The sequence below is a fragment of the Aquila chrysaetos genome, chromosome 12 (genome assembly GCF_900496995.4).
Source record: "Aquila chrysaetos chrysaetos chromosome 12, bAquChr1.4, whole genome shotgun sequence".
In the NCBI taxonomy this organism is placed as follows: Eukaryota; Metazoa; Chordata; class Aves; order Accipitriformes; family Accipitridae; genus Aquila; species Aquila chrysaetos.
Window position 1 is genome coordinate 26,116,008 of NC_044015.1, and position 26,430 is coordinate 26,142,437.

The window sequence follows — 26,430 nt, forward strand, 5'->3', positions numbered from 1 at the left end:
TCAGTTCACAATAAGTTTATTTTATGTGAAGAAAAGCTTTGCCATTAATGAAAAATTTCAGTAGAAAACAGTACCTCCTGCTTTCAATCTAGATTACTCAAAAGTAGAAGCTTGTATTAGTGAAAACTTCAGTAGAAACAAATCTGTAGGAAACATGTTCTTGGCACATGAAGTAAAAGCTTTAAACACATTAAGTTTGAATAGAGTATTTACCATGCAACCATGCTGGCAGAAAAGCCAGTTTGTAATGGCTGGTATTTGTCCCTCAAGACAATAACATGGAAGACACTTAAACCTGCTTACAGAACGTTAATTGTATATAAATATGTGTCGCCATAATTGACAGTCTTTATTCAGGCCAACCATTTAGTTCAGCAGTTCTAAATAAGTAATAGGCACTTTGCCTTTCTGATTTCCCCTTTCACCCATCAGCCAGTCTGAATCCATGCCAGGGATACTGTACACTGTTATCACCTAAAAAAACAGAAACACATAATTATAACCTTTCCTTGCCTGGAAAAAAATTACAGTCTACCTTCATGGGATTTCCAAGGTCTTAGAATTGAGATTAACCAAGTTATATAGAGCATTTAATATGAGCATCCATGGAACTTAATCTACTGATCATAAAAATTATTTCACTGGTCCATTGAAAAGAAGTAGATATAGTAGAACATTTTAAAGTCCCTTTTTTTTCCTGATGAAATTTTATTAGTTACTGTTTCTTTTCTATTTTTTTTTAATCTATAAATCTTGTATATCGCTATCAACTTTAACAGGCAATTAAATGAAAGTTTGTTGGATCTTCAAATGCATGACAGAAGGACAGACGGTGTTGATGTGCTACATATTAACAGAAATCTTAGGCCACAGCTTCTACCTAAATCACTGTCTAGATAAGAAAAAAGTCAAATAGAAATGTTTAAGTAATGCACATTGAAAAAACCAAAAAGTCTGAAGATTTTTTTGTGGATGCTCATCTTCAGGGTTAAGCTACAGTCACATTACCAGGTGGAACTCTGTTCCAGCACTCTGCTTTATTGTATATCTCCGCCTGCTTTGCATAGTCTTTCTGACTTAACAGCACAATTGAATTGGAATGGGAATAAACACAGCACAACCATCACCATCAAAACAAGAAGCAGTTGTATTTTCATATTCTTCCCAAATTGCAGTATTTAATGTTTGAAAGACTAATTGTATCGAGAACAGTGCTAAAGGTGTAGTAAAAAGTAGACAGCAGAATTGCACCTTGATTGTCTAGCAAATGCTCTTGCAAGCTAAGCTGGTGTAACAAATGTTAATATTCACTACAGAATATTAGGGTATATAGGTACAGGAAAACTCTCTAAGAGTACTATTGAAGTTTAATTAAAAAAATCAGCTACACAGATTTCTTGACGTAGCACATCTTTGCTGGCTAGTCACAAGCATTCTGATTTTACTTTTAAATTATCAAGGTACATAGAAAACACTTACCTCATCTGCAAGTAGTGATAATTCACTGCTGTTTGCAGCATCATAATCATAGAGAACTCTAGCTTTTCTGCTGCCACTTGATGACTTCAGTTCACTGATGCCTGAAGTAACTATTGAATTGCTTACTGAAGTCAATGAAGCAGAGGCTGAGGCCAAGACTGAGGGAGTAGAAACACTCTGCACAGGAGTTGAGGAAGACTGATTATTGTTAGAGAGGAAAGTAGATGGAAAGCTGTGGGAGAAAACAAAACGAAAAGACTTCTGAGTGAATCAGTTCTACATGGGGAGTTATACATGCCTCCATGCCTAAATTAGCATTCTTGCTTTTATCAACTACAGAATAAACACGAGTAGACAGTAGTAACAGAACAGCACTGATATTTGTATAAACCTAAACAAAGATACATGTTCCTGACCTGTAGTATAAATCAAACCAATATACTTTAAAAGAAATACTAACACCTTAAAAAAACTTGATAATTGCCTCTTAAAAAAAAAAAAAAAAAAAAGGCAAAACCAGGAAAGCACTGCTGGTCAGACTTAATTCAGACTGTATTTTAATAAACATTTCTTTTGACAGCTCTGCCAGTAAAAGTAGCCTCCACCTCCTCCTGCTCATTCCTCAATTATGTGGCTACACAAAAGATTGTGCTGGTGAACCAGATCAGGGAATTATAATGCGGGTTAAAAACACAGCCTCCCTCTGAAAGAAGAAGAAAAATCACAACTATTTTTGTAATCTAAATCAGTTCTTTGATTCAGCTAACTGCAAGCTGTAAAACAAAAATATTTGTTACACTAAAGATGAACTTATATCAACTTAAGCCCCTCCTTTCTAGGTCAAGCTGCTGCTTGTTCTGTGCCAGCTGTAGTGCTTGCCAGACCCTTCTATGAAGTCAATTCAACTCATTAACCCGCCTGAAAAAAAAAGAAAGGGTAAAAAAAAGTCTATAATCTTCTACTAAGTTAATGAGCTGAATTACTAAAAACTGTGATGAGAGCCAGAGCAGATACAAGGGAAAGAACAGAATAACATGGCTGAAAAGTGGAAGGAGCAGAAAGAATACAGAAGCAAGAGATTTCAGGGCAGTGGGGTAGGAGGAATGGAACAGCAGGGGGGCAACGATGAGCTGTGAGATTGTCTCATGTCACTCTGCCCTACAACCTGGGATGCAGTTCCATGGCACACTAAACTTATTTATTTAGCAGTTGATGTAGTCAATTCCTTGTCCCTTTGCTGCCTTACTTTGTTCCAGCACTCATCTGATTCTACCTTAAAAGCAGGTCAATGAAGGTTTTGAAAAGTGGTGGAGCTGATGAAGTGAAAAAGGGTCAGCAAGTAGAACACAGACTGAGTCAGGATGACATGGAACTGTAGCTGCATTTCCTTCCATTCTTTTGACTACACATCAACTAGTTAGTCAATTCCCACATATAACTTCTACATAGATGCTTTTTCATTAACACCTGGGGTGTTGACATATTACCCGCCCTTTTTTTTTGCCTACTCTTTTGACATAAAGAAGATCTATTCATATTGTGTGTATGAATCTGTCAGAAAACACAGTCTCATCTCATCCCTTCCCACCTATGCTCCCCAGTTAAGTTTTTCTTGAAGATGCAGTTCAGTGACAACTTTAACCATATAAATCAAGATCAGTATATTCCCACACCAATGTCTGCAGCATTACTGGTGCTCATATAATCATAAAAGGAGCTAGTTTAGGGAGCTGATGCAGGTGAAAACTAAATCTATCAATACAGCAACTAATTTTTGGATCACATGGCCATGAACATAGGTGGAATTAAGGCAGCTCAAGTCTGTATTGGCTGCAGCAGTACTGCACACAAGTTTACAGTTTCACACGATACTTAATCTGCTAAATTTACACTGCCACCAAACAGGGTGGATTCGCTCCTCTACTCCTTTTTTGCATAAATGTTCATTCTCTGTCATTTGAGTCAGATCTAGCAATCTGTTGGTTTTGAGTTGTTTCAACAATCTGATCTAACAAAAATCATCAAGCAGATTGCTAATTGTCCATCAGAACAGCTTGTTAAACAAGTTCACCTTGCAGTCATGCTATTGTTATATCTGACTGAAGGGAAACAGCAGGAATATATTGTGAAGGACAGAACTAGCCCCTCCACAGTTAGACTGAATTGCGTATAAGAATTGGGTAGACTTTCAGGAGACTGGTGTGAGTTTAGTTAGCAGTTTACTACTGTCAAAACAAGGAAGCCCCACTTCCCCCTCTGGCTTACCTTTACTTCATTTGATCATAAAGACCTGGTTCAACTCACCAAGAAGACTGTGACTCCACCAAAAAAAAATTTTTTTTTCATTTGCCAGATTAGTTTCTCAAACCAGTTCACCATGTTTGCTGAACAAATCAGATGAGCAGAACAAAGGGAAGAAAAACTACACCACACTTTTTTTTATTTTTTTTTAGAGATAACTCAGCTGTGCCTCATGATATATTTATTATTTGATTAGTTGGCATTCAGAGGGATTTAATTTTAAATGACAATCAGCTGTTTCTCAATATTGCTAAATTACTGTTTAGTATACTGCTAAACCTGTTAGCTGTTAACACAGTAATTACTTGTAAATCATTCTGCTCAGTTCAAAGGGTCACTGGTTTGTACAGGTAGTGGAAAAGAAAGCCAAAGCTTTATAACTGCTGTGTCAATCAGTAAGTAAAGCATTAAGTCCCATTCTTTTTGCAAAGCCACATGTAGGCATGTTACTGGAAAGCTTCAGCTATACAGAGGTTGTCTGGGATTTGTTTTGAGCACTTGAGCAGCAGGAGTTTCACAGCTTGTAGAGTAGGGGACTAGTAACGGGTAATTTGAAAAAAAAATAACGATGCCAAAGCTTAGGCTTTGCTGTCAGGGAAGCTGAGAAAATTCAGAGCAAAAGCAGCTATCAGCTAGAAAAGCAGCCAGAGTACCAGGATATTTGAAGTAGATTTGTTTAGTTCCTTCTGAGGAACTAAAAAAAAAAAAGAAGAGAGATTGCTTTTAACCCGGGAGATTTGATTCTTTAAGCAGCCCCACTGGAGGGGGAGGCAGTAGAGGGATAAGCAGCTGGTGCTGCACTGAAGAGAAACACCCATAAAACCACGTCTATTTTTATAAAGAGAACTGAAGTTTTTTCCCCCACATCTGACTCTGGAAAGTACATCAGGAAGATCAGTACTCAGCTTTGGAACTTGAATAGTCTCAGTGTGAACCAGGTTAAGGTTTATGCCCTAGATTCTGACCCAGGTAAAACATATAATATGTAACTATTCTGAGAATCAGGTTTCTGTTTCAAGCAACAAACTATCCCACTTAGAGGCTGAACACTTCTGGTCCACCAACAACTTCAAAATAAAAATAAGTCCCTCACAGCTCTTGGCTTTCATATGAGAATACAGCACAACGTCATTCTTAGATGTGTGAAAAGAACATGCGTTAACTCAGCACTATATATCCCTTGTTAACCAACAGAGTGCTGGCAAATACCAGCAAAATCTAGCTGAGCTGCCTAAACTATTTATTTGGTGCTATATCTGCCTACGCATAACATAGAAAGAACACTACACATATCCTGCTTATCTGTTTATTTAATGCAAGTCCTATGCACCATATGCCTATAATCCCAGGAACTCTTCCAAAGCAAGTAGCGCAACTTGAGACCCTGTCCCAGTGCTCTCTTACAGTTCAGTGGGACTTCCTTGCGCAAGGAAGGAAAGACACACCCAAGATTTAATACCATTACTGTTTAGTCCACACAGGCAGAGAAACTCATTTGGCTGTTTGAGGCATTTAGGATTTTGTAAAGCTTCCATGCTTCTGGTCTTCTAGCAGTCATAGTAATTTTATCAAAAACTACTAATCGGATCACAGCCACAGAAAGATACATCCTTCTGTGTTCCTAAAGGCAGTATTCAAATATACTTTTTTATACCTGGTAGCAGTTTACACAAATTTTAAACAAAGACAGCTGTTCTGGACATGCTGTACATCCTAAATCAAGAAATTTTAAAGAGGAATACATTTTTCCTTAGGTTAACGTATTATGCTTAAAGCTTTCGGTACAGATTTTAAAAACATGCTCTCAAAATAGTTGTGTAAATATACTTCTGTATAATAAATATACTAAATATACTTAATTTCTAATTTAAGAGACGCTTGTCCTTAATCCAGTAAACGTTTCTTTTCAAGCTATCAATTCTACAACTTGCATTTATGCGCTACCAAAAAAGAGGTGGCTTTTTTTTTGAAATCACAGTTTTAAACTGAGGAAAGGAAATCAAATGCCACAGGAAGTTGCAAGTCAGGAAAAGGACACAACTCAAGAACACTTTTGTTTTTACTTCCTTGTCCTGACATAAACAGAGATACTTTATAGAGACAGTTATTTAGAATAGACACTACAGTAAACTTCTAAGTACAGACAATCCTTCAATGCATATGCTCACCTAAAGAATGTGGTCTGGTATAACCCTAAGAAAGGCTGATTTGTGAAGAAAAATTAGATAGGGAAACTTTACGAAAGTAAGTATGTAGATCTCTACATCACCACCAATCACACAAAAAAGACTATGAACACAAACTAATGTCAGACAGTTTCTTCTCTTAATTTAAAAATACTAAACCCACGAAACAGTAAAACCAGACAAACTTGCTTATTCCACTGTGAGTGCTTTGGATTACTAATTATAGATATTATAAATTACATTTCTCCCTAGATACAATACCCATGCTGGCAACTCACTTACAGTGGAGAATGCAGTTTCATTGAAAATCAGGTAGTACCCTGTAGCAAATTAAGATGTAACAGGAATTTACAGGCAGTACAAAATCTTTTCCCACCTTGCATAGTGGTTTTGTAGCACGAAGCATAAGAAAACTGAATGATTACAAGTAAACCTCTAGAAATTCCTTTTTGTGCCATTAAATGAGGTTACCATGGGCTTACCTTCCTCAATTACAAAATACACAAAATCTCAGTAAATCAACCCTCAAAAGGCATTAGTGCTGTGTGTAGGCTTAGGGAAGTAGTTGCACTGTGGTAATTTCATATTAATTACCTGAGAACAGATATATTTCCTTTCAGTCCAGCATGCCTTGTGTTCACCACTTATATCTGCCTAAGTTTTCCTACTATTCATAAGCACTAGAAAAAACTGGTTTTTTCTGAAGTTTTTACAGTGTTACTACCTTCCAAGTTGCTTCTGGAGATCCAACATGTATTGGTAACATTGTGCATAATAGGTCATCTGAGCTTCAACAAAATCATTCAGACAGCGAAGATGATGTGCCTACAATACAGCAAAGAATTCAAGCTTTTAGTCTGTAAAAATACTATACTGCATTAGAATATCTGGTGTCCTAGTCAGATGCTAATGCCAATATTGGCATATAGGGATTTATGCCACATACGCACAGTGCCTGGATTTACCAATGAAATGGGATAAAAAGTCACAAAAATTAACATACTTGAGCACAAAAAATAGGTGCTGTACAAGCATCATGCCATTTACCTATGTTGTTTCCACAAGAGAATAAATATTTTAGCACATTTTTGTAGTTTCAATATTCAGTTGATCTGATGAATGGGAAACTGAGTTTAAAGAATAAAAATGAAAGCTCCTGCATGCTTAAGGTTAATGGGAGAGTAAAGTTAAATTCAGTGGATACTTAACTAGAATTCAAAAAATAAAAGAACATGGTTTGATGTTTTAACGCACTGAAGTGAAAACTCGTAGCCCAAAGCTCCCAAGCAGCTTACTGTAGTTATTTTTAGAAAATGCCCTGATTTTGACTTTCCCCATATACCCCTTTTGGGTACTCACATGTGTGCTGCTGATTCCTTCCAGCAGAAGTCTGGTAATCTCTGCTTGACGGTCAAATTCACTCTGAGTAATTCGTACTTCCTGTTCAGACTAAAGTAAGGATGCACATTAAGTGTTTGTACATCGCACTCTGTTACACTTTCTGACTTCAACAGTTCCATTTGATTCTCAGCTACTCATACAAATGCATTAATCACAAGCTTAGGTATTTGAAACATGCTTTTTCTTTGCAGACCTTTACTAGGCAAAAAGAGTAATTGCATTTGGGGTTCAGAAATGTCGAGGCCCTGCATATACAACAAACAGTTTTATCATCAGACACCTACCACAAAGAGTCAATGTATGCAAAAGGAAGGCATTTTTCTGCCAGCGGTATTACCCCACCTCTCCCAATAACAAACCAAGTGTTCACTGGCACAACAGTGTCTTCACCAGGGCTTCTCTCAGCATAGTAGTGTGTATTGGGTTTGCATGGCAAGGTTTTGGTAGTGGGAGGGGGGCTACAGGGGTGGCTTCTGTGAGAAGCTGCTGGAAGCTTCCCCTGTGTCCGACAGAGCCAACACCAGCTGGCTCCAAGACCTGCTGCTGGCCAAGGCCGAGCCCATCAGCGATAGTGGTAACGCCTCTGGGATAACAGATTTAAGAAGGAAAAAACATTGCTGGGACACACAGAAACGGCAGCCGGAGAGAGGAGTGAGAACATGTAAGAGAAAGAGCCCTGCAGACCCCCAGGTCAGTGAAGAAGGAGGGGGAGGAGATGCTCCAGGCGCCGGAGCAGAGATTCCCCTGCAGCCCGTGGGGAAGACCATGGTGAGGCAGGCTGTCCCCCTGCAGCCCAGGGAGGTGCACGGTGGAGCAGATATCCACCTGCAGCCCAGGGCGGACCCCAGGCCAGAGCAGGTGGATGCCCAAAGAAGGCTGTGACCCCGTGGGAAGCCTGTGCTGGAGCAGGCTCCTGGCAGGACCTGTGGCCCCGTGGAGAGAGGAGCCCACGCTAGAGCAGGTTTTCTGGCAGGACTTGTGACCCTGTGGGGGACCCACGCTGGAGCAGTCTGTGCCTGAAGGACTGCATGGCATGGAAGGGACCCACATTGGAGAAGTTCATAGAGGACTGTCTCCCATGGGAGGGACCCCACTCTGGGGCAGGGGAAGAGTGTGAGGAGTCCTGCCCCTGAGGAGGATGAAGCAGCAGAAATAATGTGGGATGAACTGACTGCAACCCCCATTCCCCATCCCCCTGCGCTGCTGGTGGGGGGCTAGGTAGAGAATTTGGGAGTGAAGCTGCCCAGGAAGAAGGGAGGGGTGGAGGGAAGGTGTTTTGAGATTTGGTTTTATTTCTCATTACCCTACTCTGCTTTGATTGGCAATAAATTAAGTTAATTTTCCCCAAGTCGAGTCTGTTTTGCCCATGATGGTAATTGGTTGAGTGATCTCTCCCTGCCCTTATCTCGACCCATGAGCCTTTTGTTGTATTTTCTCTCCCCTGTCCAGCTGAGGAGGGGGAGTGACAGAGCAGCATTGGTGGGCACCTGGCATCCAAGCCAGGGTCAACCCACCACACAGTAGCAGCCAAGGACAATGTAAATTTTTTCCATACTTCAAGTTAACAGGGCTCTGACCAAATAATTTAGGGTAAACCTCACATTATTTTTGTCAGGTAACTGCATGGCCACCAGCTGTACATAAATATTCAATGTTAACAGCGTATTTCATAAATTAATGTCTCATACTGGCCACCAAGCTACTACAACTATTTCTGGAGCTCGTAATTGAGGTGTCTTTAAAAATAAATAAATCCGAACTATAACAAATGTTCTAACTTCAATTATCCCATGTTACATATCATTATCAGCATTTTAAAAATAATTTGACAATATTATAGCAGTTTTAAAGGACTTCCATCTAGCACAAGCCAAAATTACTTTAGAGTACTTGGGGGGGGGGGGGGGGGGGGGGGGGCAGGCACACATGTGGAAGGACTCAAACACACAAATACATAAAAATATGTGTTGTAATATCTAAGATTTACTGTTCCAAGACAGAATGTCCTCAGCCTGGAATCTGGACTACCTTGCCTCAATGCTTATATGCATTTAGTAGCTTGTTTCTAAAAAACAAACCCAAGGCAAAAAATCTACATTAAGTCCAAGACACAGCAGTTACTGTTCTCAACAAAACGGAGTAAGAAAATATATTTTCAGGAAACTTCATGAGGTGATACTGATAGGCTATCGGTTTCAAAAAGATTTTATGTGTTTGCAAACATCCTGTTCTTGCATTCCGCTAATGTTAATCAATATGAAAAGTTGCATGGAAGGATCTTAATCTCAGAAATGGGCACAGAAGAATGATGCAGTTACCCAAGAAATATTTTTCCAACTGAAGTCACTGCAGCTGGGAAGGCTTACACATTAATTAAACAGTGAGGAAGCAGCTATAGACTACTGTGTGTTTCTTAAAACTGAGATAGCAGTGTATGTATCAAGTTACAAACTAATTAGGCTTTCTAAGTTTGTTGAGGCAAGACTCTTTGCTTGGAATTTTCCTATTAAATCTGTATTAATATCAGTGAAATCCATCTGGCAGTCCCTGAGAGAAATGTAAGAACAAACAGAAGAAAAAAGCAGATCTGACAGCCAAGAGGGGAAGAAAAGCATTCCCTTCTGTATTAACAACATTTTCATTCCCTTTAAAAAAACCAGCAAATTCATAGGTAAACCATTTATCTGAAGATAGTCTAGTCTCTTGCTTCTCTGAAATCAGCAGTTGTTAATATGTTTCTTTCTTCCTACCAGGTAAGTAAATACATGAGAATAGTAACTTACAAGAAGGGGAAATATCCATCAGAATAATTCTATTTGTTTCAACAATATTTTAGCAAATCAACTATTTTCTATAAGAAAAGGCAAAGCAAGTAGTGTGGTAACATGTATTAACTTAGCCAGTACAGAGTGACTTTAAATACATTGCTTTACAAAAGCCTGATATACTGGCTTTGTACAGATTTACATAAACTGAACTATGTGATGATGTGTTTAATCTGTTTTGCCTATCCCTATTTTCAGTACTGCAAGGTGAACAGTAGCAGGACAGCGTATCTACTCTACACCTTACAGTAAAGGTGAAAACGAGCCAACTCTCAGTCTGGGAAGTTTATGGCCTGATCATCTTAGTTTCTGAACAGAATGAAGAGCTCAAAATACAAGCCTAAACTTTCCAGTGACCCCCAGCTGCAGTCAGATTTTGGTTTTAGAACAATTAGAAGGCCTCACTGGTTATCTCCCATGAAGATCCCTCAAAATGGTACTTGCTCCCCAAGTTCAGAATATGAACCCAGTTTCTGAATATGAATATTCAGAAGTTCATAATCTCCCCAAATTTCACATAAGAATGTGACCTCTCAGAAATACTGTGCAATCCTGTAGTGAAAGGGTAACACACAATCGTAAGAGCATAGGAAATAAAATCACCTTCCTAACATTGTTTTATTAGACATGCTATTAGCAAAACAATGATAATGGACATATTCTTGCTACCCAATATAGCTGTGCCTCCTTGTCTCCTTTGTAGTGAAAAGAGAGGAGCTCCTCTTGATGCTGAAAACCAGTCTAACCTCAACATGCTGAACAGATGCTAAAAGCCTCTGCTCTTTCCCTTGACTGCACCAGACACCTCAGAAGATTCCTAACAAAATTCACGTTTATAAAGTGTGTAATATCGGTACCCACCCTATGTGTTTTATAGTACGGTATTTAACATCCTCTAATTCTACATTTCAGAGGGGAAGTTAAACTGAAGAAAGTTTGTCATTGACACCACGCAGACCTTTTGTTCTAACTCAAAAAAAACCCTGTAATTGATCCAGAGATCACTGGACAGTCCAAAATGCTTGTTGGGACATTTCTTAGATGTAAATTGAAAACATCTATGAATCTGTTTCTCCAACTTTCAAACACAGAAGGACAGATTGCCTTTAGAAACCTGGATGGATTACTGCTTCTTTGGCAGAACACGTGTGTTGCAGTTTCTTCTCAATAGTTTCTGCTTTTTTTATATGCTTAATAAAAAAAGGGGAAGCTTGAATTATGTAATTTATTACAAGATTTAAAGCTTTTAGTCTCCTTTATGCTATGGTTAAGCACTTGTATTATTTCTTTTTCTCTCCAAGACACAATCTGTTAGATTTCACTATCCTTAAAAGTTGCTTGTCATCATCTCTGAAAAGCAAATAGTTTTATTCATCATTGTCTTACAGATTCAAGATTAGTTTTCGTTACAGCAGTACTGCTTCCCTGCCATCTTTTTTCCCCCGAAAGAGCACCAAGTACTCCAGCAGACAGGTTTGCTGCTTCCAAATTTTTACTTTACTTAAATAGTAAAATAATTCTCAAACTTTGGGATCAAAGCTGACCTAACCCTCCTTTTACAGTTCAATCTCTAAATTCCTTCTTACCCCTAAACTCTCACACTCTACACATATACTCCTCTGTCTGCACCATAACTCGGAGAAACTTGGAACAGAAAAAGCCTTCGTTTATGTTCTCTCACAACCCCAAAGATTTCACCCAAAGCTCCATATCCCAGCTTCTAATAGCAATTCCCTACACCTCCCACAGCTGCCTATCTAGTCCCCTTTCAAGAACCATACTCCAAAGCCCCTGCCCTCCAGCTACCCTTACTTTCTACTGCTACCCTTAATTTTATTTCCCCTCCTCTATAGAAATCCCCTAAGAAATTTCTCCTTAACTGTTAGCACAGCTTCTCACAGCCTGTTCCCAATACTGCTTTGTCAGAGCCAGTAAGCCTGATAACAGCCCTTCTCGTGGCACCAGAGCAGCTGTTGCCTAACACTCCATTAGCTCCACTGAGTTTGTCCCTGTGCAAGGGATGGCATGACAAGAGAAGGGTGCAGCCCCCATCCCAAGGCTAATGCTGTATTTATGAACCAGCCTTCAGTCCATGTACAGTTTTCAGATGTGCCTACCTCCTAACTTCAGTTGCTTAAGGTAAGCACAGCATTCTCTAGTGACACTGGGAGAAAGACATGAAAAAAAAACCAACAAAACAAAACCCCTCCAAAACAGAGTTTGCTCTGAGTTTCTTGCATGCACTCTAGCATTTTAGTTACTGTTCCATGTTCTGGGTAAAAGTTGAAGAACAGTGTTTTTCAGGACAGTTTAGATTACTTTCTGAAAATCTTCAGATAAGCTAATTCTTAGGAGGTAATTTTTAACAGGATGCCATACCAGTAAATTTTGAGACAAGTCCTGTAGTCTTGTCACATGAGAATCATATGGTACTAAGTGACAGTTAGCCAGAAACAGCTTACTATAAAACAAGCCCCAGGCATTGTTTCACCAGTGGAGTTTGAAAAGCCCTAGAGGGAACGAGTGTATTCTGATGTAATGCATCAGGCTGCCAGCATTAGATTGAAATCAACAACATGCAATATCCTTTATTACATTAGATCAGCACAAGTTATGGTTTCAGAATTCTGCAGTTTCTAAATTGTTTACTTACTTTTGTCACCTCCTCAGCCCATATCTAGTCAGCATTAAGAGTAGGGGAAAAAAATAAAAACATACAAACTTGAGACATTGGTGGCACTTTAATACAGGATGCAACTATACTTAGGCTTTTAACTACTTTCCTGCCCTCAGAACTTCACAGGGATTTGAGGAGTACTGTAAGTCAGTTGCCCAAAACACTTCATGTACAATGAAACTACAAAAAGTATGGATAGCACTGTATCTGTGAAATAAATTAGATACTGAAGAGTATATGACTTGTAGAACTTCTATGTTACAAGAATCTATTTAAAACAGGCTATTACAACAGAAGACATAACTACTTAGAAAATTACATGAATGAGACAAACTATATTACCTTATGGAGGAATTTAAGTTACCTTAATGTGTTAAAATATTGGAAAACTATGGAAAGCTATTCTCATTTTAACACCATGTTAAGTAAAGACTGAAACAGACAAATGAATGATTTCTCTTGCTAATTCCATTACTGGTTTCCTATTTCACAAGCATTCTTACTGAAACCTAAATTTAATTTAAAATGCTACAGAGGTATCTCAAACTGAGTATTAAAGTAGTAGCAAGTAGTACAGCAAAACCATACAACTGCAAGGAATTTACTTTAGAAATTAATTACTTCAGTTTGCTGTCCCAGTTCACTCTTGTAATGCAGTTCTCCTTTAACCTTCATTTTCTGCAGTTCTAAGATGACACAATCAGGACTTCAGTAGGAAGAAACGTGTATAAATGTTGCAGAAGCAAGTTGTAACAAACAAGTTTATTCACTCTTTTATCTGATTATGACTGACAAATCTGGAACGCTAATTGAGATGAGACCCGCTATGCTGTGCAGATCCAAGACCCAAAGCAGGACAGGCTGAACAGCACAGTCTATGTTGTACATAAATAATTAACCCCTTCCTTTTCCACTTTCACAATTATGGTGCTAAAAACAGCTGCATTAATGAGTGTTGCAACAAGTTTAGGATATACTGTACTCTAAGTTAAGCCATTAATTTATTAATTCAATTTCAATTATTTGTAAAACATTGCTTGAAGGGAATAATTTCTACATATTCCTGGCTATTTCACATAATTCACTCCTACTCATATTAAAAAAACAGGAGAATGAAATAATTCCTTTCCCTCCAATGGGTGAAATTAATTTCAGAAGTGATAAAAAAAAAATCAACTCCTTTGCATCCTAATTCATAAACTCATAGAAATTAGAATATAATGCTGTATACTTCAGATTATCAGAAATATTCTGATAAAAACAACTTCTAATGTTGTACTGACATAAGTGTATTTAGTACACTATACCAATCCAGTTTGGAATGGAAAACATCTGAAACAAGACCACATGAGCTGGATAGCAAGAGGAAACATTTGATAGGAAAATGAATGAACACAGGAGGCCAACAAACCTTTAGCCATTTTACATGCAGCAAGTTGAGCACGTAAGAGACATTTACCATAATGTTATTCTCTTCAGGCTGAGAGGTGTTTAGTTGCTTAAGTGCATAGATAAAAGACAAAAGCAAGTTACAACACTGAATATAGCAGATGAACAGATTATTGGCACAAAGCACTGCAAGTTTAAGCTAAGCAAGACTGTGAACAGAATACAGATAAATAAAACTGGTTAGATTTCTATTTTAAATACTGATCTAAGCTACTTCAGTTGTATACTAAGCATGGGAGAATGTAATTTCAAATATTTAATATTTTTTTAAACACAGAAAAAAATAATCAAGCATAGATACAATTTATCACTTTATCCTATCTAAGAAAGTAGTAAAACATAAAAGTTTGCATCATAACTCAATATACTTTGCTAACCTATCAGTTCAGCCCTGTTTGTCAGATATCTTCCTTCATAAATAAGTGAGCCAGCAGAAGACGAACCATTTGCATCACACCTATATCCAGGTTAGTTCTCATTTCTATATTGCAGAGGATAAAGTAGAGATGCAATTTTTTCACTTCTCTGAGAATTCTACAATCCAATACTTCTTAAACATGCACAGTGCTGTTAAAATGTAATTAAAATTGAAGTATAGGCAAGGCAGTGAAGTAAGAGGCCTAGAGTCTCATACTCTACCAGCACTAAATTATTTGTGCATAAATCGGTGAATTACTTGCTATATGATTATTTAAGACTGGTCAAGTAGTAGCAGCAGCAACTGCCAATAATTTTGTCCACGCACCAAGCTCTAGATATTACACTGGTGATGGAACTAAACTCAAATCTAGAGCCTTTCTTTTAACACTAAGCTCAAGAGCAACAATTTCCTTATAGTCTTTCTATTGCTTTAGAAAGTAAGGTATATGCCTGCTACCACACCAGAGGAAGTTAATAACAAAAATACTTTTTTTTTTTTTGGAAACTTAACTATGAACAAATACAAGCAAAGGAATAGTTTACTATCCATTGCTTCTCTATGCATTGCTTACAAATTCCACTACTAGCTGACCAAAACCCTACTTTGCTCTCCATTGTTAGTCTTACCAATTAAGAAAGCTTGACAAGTAGAGAAGTAACCTTTTTGCATAAAATTTACATAATGTAAGGAGAAATGCATGCATGGACTTAGAAAATACAGACAATTTAAATACAGGGACAGTGTGCATGACATGGAGAATTGAGACATAGAAGCAGAACTGTCAGGTAGAGATGACATTGTTTTTTTAGAAGGATCACCATCCCAAAGATGCAAGGTGCTTCATCTACAAAGCTCCGTCTCAGAGATGATGCTTCTAAGATCTTTCAGGACAGTGACCCATTTAGAAAAGCCAGGAAAATATGACAGTCCCGCTTCTGCCTCTTCATCATGTACTCTGTCCCTGCGTACTTACATTGCCTGTATTCCCTCAGCACCTGCGTGCATGACCCCTGCTGCATTAAACCTTATGGGAAAAAAATCTCTTCATGACCCATCATTACATGCTGCACTTTTCGGAATGCAGTCAAAGAATAGCTATGAAAATACTATAAGCGTACTCTGCTGAAATTGCATGCATTCAATCATCTATTCTTCCATTTAGAGGTGTTTTAAAGTTTAAAAAGCAAAAGCTTTTTAGTTTATAGTAATTTTAATCTCCTTGAACAAGCATTTCTTGAGGGAATAAGAATGGTTAAGAGATGTGAGTTTAAGAGTCTCACCCTGTTTGGTGGTGTGAAATAGTAAACAATATAGAAAGAGTAAACTACAAATATTTGATATAGAGAAATTAAGTATAGATAGGTTCATCAGTTGGAAGTAATTATACATATGCTTCAACGCTTGTAGAGGTTCAAATGCCAAAACTTGACCTCTGAATGATTTGTATTTACAACCATCTTGGCAGATTGTAGCAAGTCATTTTTGGCAGTATAGGCTCATCTAGTACAGAACAAGGGGAGAATATTTACTTGGGTCAAGTAAGTTCAACTTGATGGAATATCTAAAAATAGATGACTAACACCTTGATCAGCAATTTGCTTTTGTTTCCTTGTATTCCACTGAGGCATTTCTTACAAAGTATCATCTAGAAAAATAGTGAGCATAAGAAACTAGGACTGAAAACATAACCAAGCAGTTGAGTTTACAAATATACACCAATAAGTTTAAAAGTTATGGACGAATTAAAAAAAAAATTCTACTTACTGCAGCTCGAGCTTCTGCAACTTTTGCCTTCTTCAATCTGGTTTTTGCTGCATCCAAATCTAGTCTTTTATTTTGTAATAGTTTACGTTCTTTCTGAAAGCGAGTTAGGTTAGTTTGTGAGAATAGGTACACATACTCAAAAGCAAAAGCCTGTCTACTTGGAAATTTTTTAATGAAGTATCACGTGCAAAAAGGTTCTTCAGTTGAACAGAGAGGCAGAATTAGACCTTAATTATTCTCACACATTTTATACTCAAGATACATACCTTTAATAGAACAATAGTTACAAAAAGCAAGTTTTCAGAATTATTTTGATTTTACCTGGTCAAAAGGAAGGAAAATACACTGAAGGCACAAATTCTACCTGAGTTTTTCCTACATTAGTTTGAGGAAAGCAATAGTGCACAATTATCTACTACTTCATTTTGAAGATTAACAATTACAATTGGTGTGAAATGCTGAAGAACGCACAATTCAACTTACAGTAATAGTTTTGTAGTCTCCTTCAATAAAGTTTCTCAGGGGAGTGAGAAAGTTTATAGCAGAAGTTTGAATTAGTTCTCTGTCTGCTGTCCCAATTCGCTTTTGTGTTTCTCCACATTTAATAAGTGCATTTCCTGCAAAGGAAAAAATGTTAGTTTCATAGTAATTCAGGCAGGTGGTTAACAAAACAGGTTTCTACAGGCAGGAAAGTTTAGGCCAGCAGTTTGAAAGATAAGCCAATGCAATCACAAGGGCTTTCAGAAGAAATCCAAACCAGCTACAAAAAAAAAAAACCCAAACCAAAAAAACCCAAACCCAACAAACCCAAACAACACCACACACCCCGCCCCCAAATAAACAACCACCCAAACCAAACAAACCCACACACCAAACAAAACAATTTTTGTTAACAACAGTGACAGGTCAAGGCAAGATTTCAATGAGAACATATACAGCATTGTAGACATGGCACCAACTATGGCAGCTCCATTGTGAACACCTATTGTAGAACTGGATATTGTACCTACTTATTTTAATCCAACAACCTCCTCGCCTGATACCATATTTTTGTTTAAGTCAAGAGTAGTTGGTAGCAAGAAAAAAGCTCATTTAGCTACTGGAAAATAATGTGCTTTTCCCCGCCCCCATCTACTCCAACTTCTAAATATGCATTTGTACATTAACTGAACAATACTTTGAAATTTGGTTGTGAGCTAGGTATTGAAACTGAAGTTAGTGTATCAAGAATACAGTTATTATTATCATGTTTCAACAGACTGACAGGGCTGAGTTAGAAAAGACACTAAGTTTTCAGAGAACTAAAATATTTTGTGTCACCATATGAAGGCTAACAGCGTATCTATCTTTATGATAATAGATTTTACTTGCCTGAACTTTAAAAATTCTGCAAGTTAAGGGATAGTGTGCCTGTAAGTACAACTTTATTTGATGTTAAAAAGCAAGACTTGAGGCTGATGATCAGAAGGAAGGCCACAGATACCAGCATAAAACCATGTGGAAGTAAGAGGAACAAAGCCTGCCATTATTGATTTTGTGTCCATAAGTCTTCCATAAAACATTTACTTTTTTTTTTTTTTAAGTGCACTTTCCTTCTTTTGAAAAGGAACAACATTATTTCCAGATATAAAGAACTCATTCTTCCCAGAACAAAAGTTTTCCCTCCCACTGCAATTTTGAAGAAAGCAACTAAAGAGAGCTAACTCAGACTTTGATTGCAGAATATATTATATACATAGACACCTATGCATTTCAGTTGGTTAAGTTAAATTAACACCTAAATCTATTATCAGGAACGTTAAGAGTCTTGTTGTAGAGAACACTAGAATTACACTTTATAACGAATGCCAGGGTAAAAACATTAGATATAGCACCCCCAATCCGCCTATCATAGGTATATAAATTTGCTGGAGAAGGAAGAAAATTTAGATTATGTTCTATAATCTCATCTTTAGCAAAATATATAATAAGAAAAGCAGTAGTACTGTAAAGTTAGAGAGGCTTCTTTCTAAAGAAGTTAGTTTCAGATAACATTTTCACTCCACAAATAAAATGCATAAATGTTGTTAGATGTGCAAGTGCGTTCCTTTAATGAGGAAACTAAGTTCCAGAATTATTTGTTCTGGTAAGAAAGTTATCCATCCACAAAGACTGTTATCATTCCAACATCAGGTTCTATTTCTAGATTTGGATAGAAACCTCATCATTGATCTCCTAATGCTCAAAGTTATACAGCAGGTCATCTCAAACTGATACAAAAGTAATTGAACTGTTTTATCTAGAGGAAGACAAGAAATATCATTTTACATTGTTAAGAAAAATTAGAGCTGTGCATTTTTCCCCCTTCATTTCTGCAACACAAGACATATCTTTTACTTATACTTACCATAGGCTGTTCCTGGGCCAAATTCATTCCCAGCATCAATCATATACTGGCCTAGTAACTCTGGATTATTCATGCGACTTGGTGCTTTACGGTCCAGCTTCTCATAGACAAATTCTTCTATTCTGGCATCTAAAAAAAATGTTTATTTGAAATAATTACTGTCATTCAAAACACAAGTTAGAAATAGTAACAAACAAACAAAATTCAAAATCCAAACATTAAACTCAACATTAAGTGAGCAACGTTAAGCTGAAGATACTGTTCTTGGCAACTGACTTTATTCCATGTTTGTCATGCTATGTTCAAGTGTTTCTTAGAGTCACCTGTGAAAGTGAAAAATTATACTCTTCCTCTCCCTTCTATAGTTTTTCATATTTTGTTTCATATTCATAGTTTTTCAAAATTTTGTCCAGAAGTCTTCCCTGTAAGAGCATAAGAGAACACTTCTTCTTAACAAAACCAGTCTTTTTGCCCCCTCCAGAAAAAAGTTGTGAAAATTGTTCACTAGAATTAAGAGTGTAGGAATTAAGTTCAACAACTACTGTAGGTTCCCTATTAAGGTATTCTGAAAGTTTGGTAGCCCCAGAAATTATATCCTCTCTTTCCAACTCTCCCTGCTTCCTTGAAATGCTTTGAAAGAAACCACTAAAGATACTAAAAAATGTTTCATTTTGTATTCCCATCTTTCCTTAGTTTGAGCAGCAGAATTATCAAAAAAACTTGTCATGACTATATGATCATTAATATCCATCCATTTCTCATAATATTAAGGCACAGTATGCTTCTTGGGTGAAAAAGCCTCACAGACATAAGCAGGGACACTGTTAATTACAATAGCAAACTCCTCAAATACAACACCCAATTTCCCTGACCAACTGTTTTGACTTCATAACTAGCTCACTTTATTTATGCTGTCAGTATGAACTAATTTCAGCCTGCAATAGTACAGACAACCACAAAGGAGCTCTCCGATGAATAAACCTGCCACTTTGATGCAACCCAAAATAATACTGTTAATTAGACAACTTTCATCAGCACTGGATTAAATTACTCTCTAATGAAGGTTACAAAAATCAACCTGACAGAGACAAACATGGGTACCAGCACATTCCCTGGCACCAAGGGTGAACTAAAAATGATCCAAATTCACTGGTTTTAATTTAATCTATCCATAATATTTATTTTTGACTAAATGACAAAAGAACTGAAAAGTAATCTAAAATTAATGGACTATTACATGGGTCTGACCTAAAGGTACAATTAAAAATGTGATTGAAAGGCATTTTTCCCCCCCGAGACAGGATTGCTCTATTAACAACCAAAAGAAGCTCTCTACAGCATATGATAGTCCTCCCAAGTAGGCTGCCAAAAAGCTGAAGTTACATTCACCGACAAAGACCACTGCTTAATGCTGAGTATCTTTACACATCAGAAAATTGACTGGTCAGCCTAACTGAGATACTACCATACATTATCATTCAACTCAATCTTCCTCACACAGTTCTACCAGCCTTCAGTTAGTGATTCAATATTCTACAATTACAAGTTTCTGAAAAAGTCAATAGATATTACAAATACTGAATTAAATGAACAAGATAACTATTTCCTCTGGCCTAGACAAAAGTTGAAACTTGAGCCAGAACACTCTTTTAGTTCTATTGCATCCTTCCCACAGGATTAGTTGTTTTGGTTTTTACATTTGTTTTTTAAATACTGCTTTTATGGAACTAAAGTTCCATCCTTTATAGAACTAAAGGATGCAACTGGCTTCCAAAATAATACTTCTAAGATAAGCATTATAAAGAATTTATCTATTTGGCATTAGAGAAGTGCTATCAGTGTATGGTTTACCTGTACTAATAAATCCTAACTCAGTACATCATTACAAGGAGAATATTTATGTCTTCAGTGCAGAGGTATTAGCGGTATTATAATTTTATCATTTGAGCGAACATAAAGGAGGTTTCGATTTTTTTTGGTAAAAGTAGTTCACGCAGTGACTAAAGACCAGGTCTTGACTTGAAATCTAGATCTATACACTAAGCAAACTCCTATAGCTGCCAACTCTAGTAAAACTGCCACGAATGGCACAGATAACTGTAGGATGTAAGTCTGAAACTGATATCCTCAACATTACTACTCATAGCAGCAATTTAAGAAACAAATAAAATTAACACACCAGAAAACTACATTTCTTCCACCCATGGTTTTTTCTGTTATTGTTACAGTAAGAGATTCACCAGTGATGAAAATTTATTTGAAACTTTATTGTATTGCCTAAGTATGATGGATCAATCTAACTATTCTTTAGTAAAGGAATTGTTAAAGACAGACATTTAAGTTCATCTTGCCTGCTTCAAGCTGAATTGTATGGTGCAGACAGTTTAAAGTAATGAAATAGTAATGAAATTTCTTAAGCCACTGCATCTACCCCATGAAGAACTTCATTCTCAGTAGCTCTTCAAAATGTGCTTTCCCTAACTCCAACCTTTGTATTTTAAAAATACTATATTTAGTCATAACTTGTGCAATACCTATTGCAGTAAACTTTTACATTGGCAGATCTATTAATTCAAAAGTTGCAAACAAAAACCTGAAGGGCTCCTTACTTGGATTTGGCTGCAATAGTACTTCTGTTTGTTTCATTATTTTTTCTGTCCACAATTTAGTGCATTCTGCTTTGCTGAGAAGGTTCTCCAGGTGAGCATCCAGTTCAGTCTTCTCTGCTTGACCAAGCTTTTCTTCCGTAAACTATGAGTTAGACAGGTTGAAAATACTCAGTTAGTTCACAGAAATAATTTCCCAGGACAAGTTTAAGACAGTAACTATTCATTCATATTAGTTGCAGATCATGTTTTCAAAGACATAACTATTACCCAGTCATCAATAAAAATCTAAGGATATATTTGAAAGTTGTTAAGTTCAACAACACACCCTTACTATCAGGAAAAAAAAGGGGCGGGAGTGTGTTAATCAGACCAAGATGAGGAAGGTAATTTACAACATTATGAAGAAATCCTCTGCTCTACTTGGTACTGAGAGCTCTCACTTGAAGCATTTTGTCCAATTTTGGCTTTGAAACACGAGCCAAAAGGAAAGAGGCCAGCAATAAGGAAGACCATTAAAAGATTACTTCAATCTTGTATATATTTTTATAATTAAGTTGGTCCCTTCTCCCGCAGTAAAACCTGAAGACACAACAGATTCTCATTGTAGCTAGCTTTAATGTGTTTCAAAAAATGTTATCCTGCCCACAGCAAACAGGACAAAAAGTAGTGAGTTGAAACTTCAGCATGAAGATTTAAATTAGAATTCAACATTAGAGAAAGCTTTTAAAGACAAGGATAAAAAGCTAAAATAGACTTCTCTGGGAAGTTTTGGAATATATATCTTTGGGGATGGGGTGTGTTTTGCTCTTTAGAATAGGACAAATTAATGTTTTGATGAACTGTTTAGATACAAGTGATCCTGTTATGCCTTACAGAAACAGAAAGATGACCTCCGCTGTTCTTTTCCAAGTTGTGTTTTCAGTGACAATGAAATACAATGTAACTCCATTTAGCTAAGTAAATCCAGCAGATGATTCATTTCAGTTGATATTAAATTCATGCCAACTCTTATTAATCCACAAGCAGTTTGTACTTCAATCCCAGTTCTCTGGGAGAGGGGGAAGCCACACGTTCCACATCAGGGAACCAAGCAAAACCGGAACTGAGGGTTTTGCCTGCCTCTCTTTAGAGCAGTAGTTCCTCATGACAATGATGATCTCACCACTTGACAGCCTGTTTAAAGTCAGGCATTTTCAGAAGAACCTGGCTTATGATTAAATCGCTAACAAGCTTACCAATTAAGAACATAATAGGACTGGAAGCATTTTTGACTGTCAAACTTCATTCTTAACAAGTTCTTTGGTGGGATATTTAAACTTGCAGTAAGAAACAAGAATACAATACATGCAAATTACATTGTCCAAGTTTGTTTTAATTTCTATCAGATGTAAAATAAAACCAACTTTGATAGCATGCACATCTAAAGTCTCAATAAATGCTAGAGCATTTCCAGTTCCATAAAAGCAAACTGCCTTCGTGAGAAAGTTCGGTTGCAGTATAGGGAAGAACGGAGTTTATTTATGGATGTATTACTACGACTGTTTAAAAGGCTCCCTAAAAAAGATGTCAGGTATTGTAAGTTGTTCTCAAAAACTTTGTACAAATTCATCACAATACAATATTAATGGTTTTGAAATGATTTTTTACTAATTACAGAGAAGAGTATTTGTATATAAAATGGGCTTTCCTATAAATATTTCCACAAATCTTCTCAGCAGTGTGAAGATTGCTTAGTGAAGATTGTAACGTTAGATTTGACATATACACTTAAAGGAAAAACTTGATTTTGGCAATACTGAGCAGCATGGTAAGTAATAGTTTGACAGAAGTACGGTTTCCAGCATCAGTTTAATGCAACAATGCTGCCACTGATTTCCCATCTCAGCTACCCTGAAACCTAAATTTGAACTGGTCTTTCTGGTTTATGTCCTTTTTCAGACATTACTCTGTCACTTAAGGATAAGAACAAAATAAGGCAGGTGGTGCTATGAATCAAGAATTTTTCTTCTGCTTAGAAAAAATGTTCCAAGATAGGCAGATACTAATGATTTTCTACTTTGATTACAGCTCTAGGAGTTTTGTTTTCATTTTTATTAAAGCTTAAAACATGTCATACCGAGATACTTAATGTAAGCACTTGATGGAATAAATCATATCAGTAAGACATCTATCTTTATTAAATTTAACTATCTTTATTAAATTCAAAATATATACAAAAGTTGCCTGAATATGACCCACTAACACAGAAGGAAGTTGTACTGTTTTGTATACAACTGGGTTATCTCAGCCCAATCAACATTTCAAGTCTACACTGCAAAACTACTAGAAAGAGAAATTACATTAAGATAAGCCTCTAACTTCAGGTAGAGGTCATGAACAATAAAAGTGTTTCTGCTACCAAAGAGTAAAAGGCCAGCTCGCTCCCGACCGCTAAGCAGGCAGCTTGTCGATTACACAGCCTGGCAAGAGGAAGGACTCACATTCTTATTACTATACTCTACAAAATTATTTATTTCACCTCAAATATCACTAACTATAACCATTCACTACTTTGTTCCACAAACTGCAACTACTGCAAGACTGACTGAGAACAACTCCTTCAAGCATTTTCTGCCTGCCAGAAGGAAGGGTAGGCTTTGGATGAAGATGGCCAGTAAGCTTGATTTTTCTGTAGATTACTAACTAGAATATGTCAGGCTGAACACAGTATAATCTCACCCGCAGAAGGGACAGGTTTCCTGGAACATGAATATCAGGTAGTTGTGGGTAAAACAGCCCCAATCCCCTTGTAACAGAAAAGTCTGATAAGGCTGAGAAACACTAACAAGATGTTCACCATCTCACAAACTGAAATGGAAATTTTAAGTGATTTTCCTACATACCATATTATGCTGCTGAACTGTTTCATAGGGTTTGGTGGGGTTTTTTGTTTCTAATATCCCAAAGCAACTAGCGTCAGGTCATATCACATCATCTGGTGATGCCTGAACATAAGAGTTTAACTCAATATACAGAACTGTAATTTTTACTAGAGGACACAAAATCTACACCCAGATTATATTTTAAAAAATCCACAAAATTAATCAATATTATGTGTAGGCCTTACACAGTAACTTTAAAAAAAAAACAGGGGAAGCAACAGTAGCACAGAGAACATGAGTTAGTTTGTAAGAACATGTTAGGGATTTGCTCCTCCCTCTCAATGGCTTCATTAAACTTCTCGTTTTAGGGGAAAGTAGCAGCTGGTAGAGCAAAATTACTACTTCCACATTTCCACTGAATTTCAGTTTAGATTACGCAGATAACTAATGTAGTTATTCAGATGTAAACGAACAATACAGATACCACATACTGGAGTAAACCACAGTTCACACCACCTTTAAACCCTGACAGACTGCAAAAACCTACATTAGATTTAATGCAATAAGCTGATTTAAATGTAAAAACTCAAAATAAGAGATGAAATCACAACATCCCATCACAGGATCTTACAATAAAGGGTGAACTGCATCTCCTTTTTTTTCTTGTCCAGCAAGAAAAGGGAAAGGGGTGGAGGCTGGAAAGGAAGAGATGGTCTGGGAAACATGTAGACCTAGAAGAAGCCGGGGGCGGGGCGGGGGGAGCATGGAAAGACGTCCATCACAAAGAGAAGCCACAACGACTGCTTTAAGTTCATTTAAATTTGAACAACGATGTTTTCTGACGAGTTTGCATTTTCAGAGCTCTGCTGTGCTGCTGATCATTGGTTCTGCTTGAATATTGAGATTTAGGGCAATACATCAGACCGATCGGACCAGATAAGAACTTTAATCACGTTCCAAACCTGACTGTGACCCAGCGAGAACTCATGAGAAACCAAAGTGGATTACTGTGCACTGCTTGGATGTCCACCTCCCTACAAGAAATCTGTTCAGGTTTGATTATATAAAGAAAGGGGATTACGGCTCAAGACAACAGCTAAGAAACAAAAGCCAATTATAGTGCCCTTAGCGTGAAGAAAGGGGAAGACCGATTCAGAAACAATGGGCTATCGAACAAGCTTAAAAAACGATACTAAAGCTCACACAAACCCCCAAAGCCTAAGCAGACAGATACTTTCACGTGTCACACCAGAGCTCGAATTTTACGATCAGGCAGCGGGATACGTTTTTAGCAGCCAGTAAAAACACCAGCGTACTTCAGGCGAGACACACCTTTGTCCTTTCCACGTATAAAGTCCGACCGTATCTCCCCCCAGCTAATGCCTGCCCAACTCGCCCCCCCCTAGCCCAGGAGCCTCCTCCCCCCTTTGCCTGTCCTGACCTTCGGCTGCCCCAGCCCCCCCCCGCCAGCCCCTCGAGGCCAGCTGTTTTGCAACCAGCCTGTCCGAAATCCCCGCGTCTTGCCAAGCCCGGGGCTAGCAGGGGACCCGCGGGGGAAGGAGCTGGCTTGAGAAGGAGGCGCCTCACAGCAGCACATCGCCGCCCGGCCAGGCCAGAGGTCTGGGCTCACCCCTCGCCAGCGCAGCCAGGCCTGGCGCTCCCTCAGAGCTGCAAGACCGCGGCGGGCCCAGCCGCCGGCCCGGCCCGGCCCCTCCCGGCCGCCGCTCCCCCGGCCCAGGGCGGAGCCCAGCTCCCCGGCCAACGCCCCGCGCCGGGGCCGGCGGCGGCCCCGCGGTGCCAGCCCGCGGCCTCGCCCACCTCCCGCAGCTCGGGCCGCGGCGGCGAAGCCCAGTCCCGGCGAGGCCCCCGCAGGGGCGGGCGACCGGGGCCGTACCTGCACGGCGCGGCTCAGGAAGGTGCCCGCGTCGGCCGCCAGCTTCTTCACATTGAAGTCCATGATGTTCATCTTCGGCGGGGGAGGGGGCGCTGACTCAGCCCGGGCACCCGCGGCGGCGGCGGCAGCGGCCGCTCCGGCCCGTCCCTGTGGGGAGCCGCCGGGGGGCGGTGCCAG

At 38.3% G+C, this 26,430-nt stretch overlaps 1 protein-coding gene across 5 annotated transcripts; it reads right to left on the reverse strand.

Moving 5' to 3' along the window:
* On the reverse strand, positions 1 to 26,382 carry SH3GLB1 (SH3 domain containing GRB2 like, endophilin B1). 5 transcript variants are annotated; one of them, XM_030032058.2, is made up of 11 exons: positions 26,254 to 26,382; positions 21,499 to 21,640; positions 18,890 to 19,018; positions 16,987 to 17,120; positions 16,504 to 16,596; positions 14,329 to 14,367; positions 12,846 to 12,869; positions 7,326 to 7,415; positions 6,691 to 6,791; positions 1,480 to 1,711; positions 1 to 474 (listed from the first exon to the last, which is right to left on the reverse strand). In XM_030032058.2, the coding sequence occupies exons 1-11, from the start codon at positions 26,323 to 26,325 to the stop codon at positions 367 to 369; spliced, it is 1,164 nt and encodes a 387-aa protein (XP_029887918.1). In that variant the 5' UTR covers positions 26,326 to 26,382; the 3' UTR covers positions 1 to 366. The 5 variants fall into 5 exon arrangements, with proteins under 5 accessions (XP_029887918.1, XP_029887917.1, XP_040983638.1 ...); XM_030032057.2 differs by having other exon boundaries at positions 14,281 to 14,367; XM_041127704.1 differs by lacking the exon at positions 26,254 to 26,382 and adding an exon at positions 25,990 to 26,009 and having other exon boundaries at positions 14,281 to 14,367.
* Positions 26,383 to 26,430: the final 48 nt, after the last annotated feature.